The 8,047-nt window shown below is 57.1% G+C and overlaps 1 protein-coding gene across 1 annotated transcript in view; it reads right to left on the bottom strand.

The window, feature by feature from the left end:
* LOC104278985 (cadherin-23-like) overlaps nucleotides 1–8,047 on the bottom strand; it is a 17,269-nt gene that overhangs the window by 159 nt on the left and 9,063 nt on the right. The window contains 24 exon segments of the mRNA XM_009876120.1: nucleotides 11–224; nucleotides 1,033–1,052; nucleotides 1,055–1,136; nucleotides 1,318–1,440; nucleotides 1,523–1,652; nucleotides 1,808–1,868; nucleotides 2,121–2,161; nucleotides 2,467–2,546; nucleotides 2,665–2,785; nucleotides 2,886–2,983; nucleotides 3,224–3,370; nucleotides 3,373–3,494; nucleotides 3,594–3,755; nucleotides 3,880–4,143; nucleotides 4,328–4,457; nucleotides 4,561–4,671; nucleotides 4,944–5,138; nucleotides 5,839–6,050; nucleotides 6,500–6,677; nucleotides 7,063–7,182; nucleotides 7,339–7,476; nucleotides 7,749–7,918; nucleotides 8,007–8,028; nucleotides 8,030–8,047. The exon segment at nucleotides 8,030–8,047 is cut by the window's right edge and continues 209 nt beyond it. Of these exon segments, the coding sequence (XP_009874422.1) occupies nucleotides 11–224; nucleotides 1,033–1,052; nucleotides 1,055–1,136; nucleotides 1,318–1,440; nucleotides 1,523–1,652; nucleotides 1,808–1,868; nucleotides 2,121–2,161; nucleotides 2,467–2,546; nucleotides 2,665–2,785; nucleotides 2,886–2,983; nucleotides 3,224–3,370; nucleotides 3,373–3,494; nucleotides 3,594–3,755; nucleotides 3,880–4,143; nucleotides 4,328–4,457; nucleotides 4,561–4,671; nucleotides 4,944–5,138; nucleotides 5,839–6,050; nucleotides 6,500–6,677; nucleotides 7,063–7,182; nucleotides 7,339–7,476; nucleotides 7,749–7,918; nucleotides 8,007–8,028; nucleotides 8,030–8,047 (2,959 nt within the window).

Here is an 8,047-nt window from a genome sequence, read left to right as displayed (position 1 = left end):
CCGCGGTCGGCGGTCAGAGTCTCCAGCGAACGCCCCAACACCTTCTGGTCGTCCTCGGGCAAGCTGTTGAGGTCGGAAGCGAGCAGGGTGCCCGTGCTGCCGTGTACCACGTGGATGCCGTCGGGACCTTTCAGCTCCACCGGCTGCTTGTGTCGGAAGCGGAGGCTGCCTTGGCTGGGACTGCGCTCCTCCTCCTCCTCTTCCTCCAGCTCCTTCTGGATCAGCTGAAAAAAGTCCATGGAGCGAGGTGGGTATCACTGCCGCAGTCCCGCGGACAGGACCCTCCTCTTCGGAAGCAACTTTAGGGCGTGGTGATGAGGATCACCGGCACAACGCTGATCTCCAGACACACCGATCGCTGGGTGCCCCAGCTCAGGCACTGGCCACAGCAGCCAAGGAGGAGTTTTGGAGCCAGGTTGGGATTTAGGGGTTGCATGAGGGTGGTGGGGCAGGAGGCAGATGAGGAAAAGAGGTCAGGGATGGCTGGAGAGGGACAAAGGTAAAGTACAAGGGCTGAAAGGCATCTCCTGTCCCACTGCTCTAACCCATGTTTTGCCCCCCACAAAGAGGGGAAAGCTGAGGGAAGAGCTGCTTCTCCCCACATCAGCTCTCCTGCACCAAAACCTTCTGTCCCAGCCTTTTTGCCTCAAAAAGCTGCTCGGTTGATAAGCTCAAGAGGAGTGAGGGGAGAGAACATGTCCCCATGTGTGTGCAGGGACCTGCAACTCCTTGGGCAGTCTCGGCAGAGAGACAGGGAGGTGATGGACAGAGCTCACCCCGCAAAGAGGGTGGGAGAGACCGAGGGAGAGGGTGCTGATGATGCTCAGAGGAAACAAGGGGACGTCATGGTGGGAAGCCTTAATGGAAAACCAGCATCTGGCTCATTTTGGCCAAGCAGAGAATGGGGGAGGACCGCTTGGCGACGGGGAATGCGACCACGGGAAGCAACCACAGCCTACGGGGCCGGGAAGACACACTGCATCCCAGAGGGCACGGCAAGCATCTCCCCACGCCCATGCACACCCCGTCTACCTCCGAGACCGAGGAGCGGTCTCCCTTGCCTTATGCACCATCCGTTGGGCAAAGAGTTTTTTCAAGCGCATGTAATCATCCAGGACCACCTTCAAGAGAGATCCCTGGGCGGAGGAGGGGAAGAGACGACGGGTTACCCAAGGGAGATGGTTTTGTCGGAGGGAGGGTAGCCTCATTCACACCAGCAGGTTTTTTTTTTGGAGAAACATCAGCAGCTGTGAACCTGGAAGCCATAGTGGTAGGAGAAGACACCCTTGGTGGAGGATGCCCGTGCTCATCACTCACCTTGATGGGTCCCTCCCGCATGATCTGGCCCAGCTTGGCGATGTTGTCATACTCCTGGATGGCTGCCCGCAGGTAGCGGTCGTCCTCGGGCTTGGCCGCCGAGGGCTCCCTCCCGAAGGTCCCCTGTGAGAGGAGAGAGCGGTTGAGGAGGTGGAGTGGGCGCTGGGCACGGGGAAGAAGTGACCCAGCGTGGGTCGTGTCTCACATGGGTGCGGGCAGGGCTGTTCCAGAGGTCGGTGATCTCACTCAGGTTCTCTGGGAGGTCATCCTCGTGCTCTGCCTGTGCCGCCAGCTCCATGTTCCTACAGAAGGGGTCCAGCCACACTGGGTTGGCCCTGCCAACAGCGGGAAGAGAAGTAGCCTTCAGCACAAGCAGGATGGAGGCATCTTCATCTCCTGCACATGCCTATGCAGGCGTTCCCTCTCCTGGGAGCAGCTGGCCATCCTGTGAGGTGGCAAACTGGGAATGGGAAGGAAGGGGAGAACTCACCCATCGAAGGAGTACTTGTTGGTGTTTGGCATGTCCATGATGTCCATGAAGCCTCTGTTGCCTGCAAAAGGCAGGGGCAAAGGGTTACAGGGTGGCACTTCTTCCTCAGGGAAGGAAATTCAGTGACAAAAAAGAGGCACCAGAGGCTTTAGAAAAACGCTGGGACACGATTGACAACACAGAGCCTGGATGCTGAGAAGATCCTTCCACTGGACAGGATCGCTTCTGATTTACAGCCCACTGACACCCTCCCATTCACCCCCTCCATGCTCTTCATGCCCTCCTGCAGGCAGAAACCCCAACCACTGCTCACCAGTGGAGCCAGCCACTATGGCTTTCAGTTTCCTTTTGTGCCTGCGAAAGAAACACAGTGAATCAGGGAAGAAAACAAGGAAGGCACTCAAAAAGGAGAGTGGGACATAGATTTGCAACCACCCCACGAGAAACTCTTGTATCTATAAGGAGAATGAGCTTGGTGGATAGAGGTGGCATCTGTATTAAAATTATTCTATTTGAGGGGAAGAAGGGCAATTTCCGAGCCCCTCTGCAGGAGGTGTTGGGATGCTGATGCACTCCTTCGCTCGCTGGCACTGCTGGGCAGTGTCCCACCAGCCCATGAGGACACCAGGCTGGCAGGGAAAAGCCCACCCTTTACTCACACTGTCCGGTAGTACCAGTTCATGAGGATGAAGAGCATGGCAGCCAGGAAGAGCAGGACAGCCAGCACGATGATCGCCATCTGGGAGAGACAGAGGGGGAATGGCGGCCTCAGACACCTGGTGGTGGGCACCTGCCCAAAATTATTTGGGCGAAACGTCTCTCCAGGCGATGGAGGATGCGAAGGGACATCATCCCACCTGCAGAGCTGAGAGGTCATCCGGGGCCCGAGCGGTGATGGCGGGCTGCACGTCCAGCACGTTGTAGTTCCTGAAGAGGTTCCTCAGCTGTTCCTTGTTCTCGTCTATCATCTGAATCACACTGGGAAGAGAAGGGTTGCTTGGGCATCTTGGTGTTAATGAGGCTCCCTGAAGACTCAGCGGGCCAAGCGAAGGGGTGTGTGGTGGGCCAGGTGACATACCGCTCCACGTCCAGGATGCGGTTGGTTTCCCTGTTGACCACGTGGATCAGCAGCTCTGTCTGGGCGAAATTCACCCGACCTTTCTTGTCAACGTGGAACTGGGGAGAGACAGCAAGGTCTGCAGTAAGGAAGAAGCGTCTCCTCTCGGGGCATCTCCTGAGTGTGCTCTGAGGTGTGCTTGTGTAGCAAGAAACCCTCAAGCCAGGCATGGGGTCGTCACCTTCAGAGCTCAGAGGTGTCCACGGTTTATACAGACAGGGCACCCTCAAAGGAGACCTCCCAAGCAGCATGCAGAAGTTCACCCACTCCTCGAGGTAAGCTCAGAGGAAGACAGTTACCTGCACGTCATCTGTGTTGACGATGGCGCCGGTGATGTTGGAGAGCAGGCTGATGAACTCCTCCTCGAACTGCCTGACTTTGTCGGGGATCTCATTGATGATGATTTTGACCCGCTGGTCATCCCGCAAAATGTATCTACGAAAGTGTAAACCCCCAAAATGGCGGTGCATTTGGGCCCTACCAGGTCAGAGGCCATGATGTCCACCACGAAGTAGCCGGGGTTGTAAGCAGTGAAGAGGTCGAAGGTTCGCAGAATGCCATCGAGGGTTCCTGAGGGCAGGATGGTCACAAGCCCAGGATTAGTGACCCTGGCCATGGGGATGTCCTCGGTCACAGGAAAGGCCCTGTGCTCCCACAGCATGCTCCCACCGATGCTGAAGATGTTGGCCACCTCCTCGGAGTCGTTGGAGTGCTGCTTGATGTAGCGGATGCCCAAGATGTTGTACAGGACCAGGCTGTTGTTACCCACATCGGCGTCCACTGCGACCACTCGGATCAGCTCTGAGCCCACTTTGGCATCGGTGGCAACCCCTTTGGGAGAGAGACAGGACAGGGACCTGGGGCCGGGCTGGCTCCCACTGCCCCTTCAGCTGACTGGATTTTCTCTCAAGCAACCCTGGCTCCCGGTGCCCCCTCAAGCTCCAGCATCCCTTACCCGCCGTGTACTCTGACTTGGTGAACTGCGGAGACTGGTCGTTGATGTCATCCAGGAAGATCCGCACCTCCTGAAGGGTCAGGTCCCCGTTGAGATCCCAGGACTGGGCTCTGCCTGCTCGCTCGCCCCGTGGAGGGGACCAGTTCCTCTGGCTGGATGCTTTGACGATGATGGAGTAGTAGGGCTCCTTCTCCCGGTCCAGGTCTTGCAAGACTTGCAGCTTCCCCTCTCGGCTCAGCTGGAAGTTGCTCTCCTGATTCCCAGCTGGGTGCACAAAGGGGTCCCCAGTTAGTCCCCTTTGGGCTTGGCATTTCTGAAACGCCACACCTTGCCCGTAGAGCAGGGCAGAAAGGCAGCGAGGAAATGACAGGAGTGATGGAAATGCTTGGTGAGGGGCGTGTGGTGGGTTGCAGAGCTGCTGCCTGTCCCCTCCTCGCTCGGCACCCACCTGCTATGAAGTAGTAGACGATGGCGTTGGAACCCTCGTCCGCGTCCACCGCTCCGGTGACGTTCCCCACCACGGTGCCTGGCCGCGAGTGCTCAGGGACGAAGAGGGCCTGGTACTGGGGACTGTCCCTCTGCCCGAGACCCCGGGAGAAGTTATGAGCATCGAGGTGACTTCAAATTAAAGGGGACAAATCCCATTGCGTGCCCCACCATGCTCCATCCCTCCATCCTTACGGGTGGCCTTAGGAAGACGGGCTCGTTGTCATCGATGTCATCGAGCGCAACCTGGAGGGGCTGCATGGTCTCGTAGGCTGGTTGGCCCTGGTCGCAGGCCACAATGATGAGCTGGGGAAAGAGGCAAAAAGGCTGTCCTGGGCGAAGCCATGCAGGCCAGGAGACACTGCTGAGGCAAGGCCAGAGAGGACAGCTGGGTGGAGGAGGATTTTGGGGACATTTAACGGGAAACTGGGAGTGGGCCCACGAGGATGCAACCACCCAGTTGCCGCTACGGCGTGATGTCTTCACGACGGTGGCGGCTAACACTCCATCCCCACGGCATCTCTTGCATCCCGCCAGCCCCGCAGCCTTGAGGACCGATCCCGGACGCCTGGGCTCACGTTGTACACCGCCTGCTTCTCCCGGTCCAGCCTCATGGCCGTCTGGATCAGCCCGCTGACCGAATCGATGCTGAAATACTCCCAGTCTTTGCTCCCCGCCCCGGTTTTCAGCAGGTGGTAGAGCACCGCTCCGTTGAGGCCCTCATCTTTGTCTGTGGCGTACACCTCGTAGACGTTGGACCGCAGGGGGATCTCCTGTTTGCACACATGTAGCCGCTCAGTCCTCTACCCCTTCAAACCTGTCATACCAGGGTCAGCAAGTTCCTGCTGCCCAAAATCTGACTCGGGGCTGGCAACATGAAGCCACAGAATCATACAACAGTTTCAGTTGGAAGACACCTTCAAGATAATTGAGTCCAACCTTTGTTCCAACCCTATCAACACCACTAAACCATGTCCCTCAGCACAACATCTGCCCATCTCTTAAACACTTCTGGGGATGACGACTCAACCACCTCCCTGGGCAGGCTGTTCCAATGCCTGAGAACCCTTTCAGTGAAGAAATTCTTCCTAAATCCAACCTGAACCTCCCCTCATGCAACTCAAGGTCATTTCCCCATGATTCCCTTTGGCAGGCTGGCTGCTGCAAGCACACACTGGTGATTGGCTGAGCCAAGCCTAGCTTCCCAGAAAAGAGAAATACCTTAAATGTCAGCGTTTATAAACAGGCTCAGCATGATGCAATCAGCTGCTTCCTTATTTTTCGTGCTGCCAGGGTTTCTGTTCCCCAAGGCTGGCCCCAGCATCCCCTCTTGCACATATAGAGAGGGGCTGTTGTTGACCGTCCAGCTCCATGGCCCAAACCTTCTTGTAAGGTGCTAAATCAAAGTCTTTTGCCATCCCCAGAACACCGTCTTGGTGTGCCGTGACTCCCGCTGTCTCCCAAGGGCTTTACCTCCTTGATGTGCAAGATGGTGCCGTTGGGTGGGCGGATGAAGACAGGGCGGTTGTCGTTGATGTCGATGACCTCTACGTGGAGCATGGTGGTCCCCCAGAGAGGGGGTCGCCCCTTGTCTGTGGCGACCACGGTCAGGTTGAACCTCTCGTAGGACTGCAAGCGCCGACGGGATTTGATGAGCCCGGAGTCTTTATTGATCTTGAAAGCCTCTGGGTGTAGGAAAAACACATCTCTGGCTCAGGACACTTCATGCTAGGTGAATTACCATTCAAAACCAGTCTATCAGCTGAAGCACACTCCTCACTTAGGGGAAGTCCATCACTCCTTGGTGTGCAGATATACACTGAATTTCAGGCACTATCACTGTCCACCCACAACCTCCCAGCTGGGGTTGGGGAGACAAAAGGAGAAGGCAAGGCTGGGCTGCAGGTCGAAGGCAGGCAAAGCTGTAACATGCCACGCCACGAGGAACTGGCAGCTGTGGAGCAATACTGAAAGCTCCACGCTTTCACTCTTGCTCCCAGGAGTGCACATAGGACCTTCCTCCAAACCAGCTGTGGGATGTGGGATGTGGGCTTGGCCTCCATGTCTCCTCCAATTGCTCCTCATCATAACCCTTGTCCCTGGGGAGAAGTCCTCCCCCATCTCCGGCACCTACCTGCTCCAGGGCCCTCGATGCTGTAGGTCACCACGCCGTTGTCCCCTTCGTCCAGGTCGGTGGCGGTCATGGTGATCACCGATGTCCCCGCCGGCTCGTTCTCGTAGACGCTGGTGCTGAACTGGCTTTTGCTGAACTGAGGCCTGAAGTCGTTGATGTCCAGGACTGTGATCAGCACCTTCAACGAGACACAGCCAGCTGGGTGACGTGAGGCTGGAGATGGCCCAGCAGCCCCTCGTCGGGGACCGTACCCCTGCTGTGCCCTTCCTCCTATTCGTGCAGCTCATTCATTCCCTGAATTCCTGCCTCCAACAATGGGGGTTTGCTGCCGCTGGGGCACCCATTCATGCTGGAGAACTTGTAGACAATAGCGTCACCCTCCCCTGCCCCTCCTGCTGACACGCTGTCCCCCACGGCTCAAATTCCCCTGCCCTGGAGTCATCTGCTCTTCCTTCTGCTTAATTCCTCCCCAGGCAAACCCACAGGGGAGGAAAGTCTGAGGTTTAGCACCTTTTTGTGGGTGACCACCACACAAGCGGGGGGTGGGAAGAGTGGAGCCCTACCTGCACGGAGTTCTCCCGACGGTTACTGGAGATGTCTCCAGGGTTGTCCCTGGCCACGGCCGTCAAAGTGTAGTGATCCTTCTTCTCCCGGTCCAGGGCTGACAGGATGTAGATGTCACCCTGCAGCACACAGAGACCTTCAGGTGGACCTCATCTGGCAGAGCTGGTGCTCGAGAAGGGGGCAGAAGGTGAGGTGTGGGAACAAGGCACTATGTGGGACCACCTCAGCCTCCCCTCCCATTCCCACCTCTGTTTCAGCCTCAGTTGGCTCCTTACCGTGTTGGGATTTATCCCAAACTTGCCCTCTCCATCTCCTAGGCTGTACTGGATGAGAGCAAACCTTCCAGAATCCGCATCTGTGGCCCTGACACTCAGGATGACTGTACCCAATGGCACGTCCTCAAAGACAGCTTTCTGCAAGCAAAGGGAGGAGGCAGGAGCAATCACTTCATCACTTGATGTTTTAGTGGGCAGTAACTAAGGCTGTGGGGTGGCACCCAGGAGTGGGCAGAGCTGGGCCCAAAGCAAGGTGTTCACACATTGGTGGGCTAACCATCTTCTTCATATGGTTCAAGCACAGATAGAGGGAAGAGAAGGTGTCCCTGGAAAACCACCAGCTCTGCCTGTCCTCACTGGGCAGGCACTGGCCGGCCCCACACCGACTTGAACAGGGGATCCCAGCTCACCTGGTAGGATGGTTGACTGAAAATGGGATTGTTGTCGTTGATGTCCACTATCTGGAGGTACACAGGGATCTCAGCAGATCGGCGAGGAGACCCATTGTCGGAAGCTCGGACGGTGAAATTCAGCCACTGCACCTCCTCGTAGTCCACCGTCCTGTTGGCTACGACCTTCCCTAGAGGATGGAAGACCCTGAAATGAGAAACCTTCCCCAGGCTGCGAACCAGCCCCAGACTCTTACCTCTCCTCTTCAGGCCCCTGACCTGCTGACTGGTCTTCGAGGCAGGGGGGGCCCTCCCGGGGG

Source organism: Apaloderma vittatum, unplaced genomic scaffold (assembly GCF_000703405.1).
Source record: "Apaloderma vittatum isolate BGI_N311 unplaced genomic scaffold, ASM70340v1 scaffold30589, whole genome shotgun sequence".
In the NCBI taxonomy this organism is placed as follows: Eukaryota; Metazoa; Chordata; class Aves; order Trogoniformes; family Trogonidae; genus Apaloderma; species Apaloderma vittatum.
This window is presented reverse-complemented; position numbering and strand designations above follow the sequence as displayed.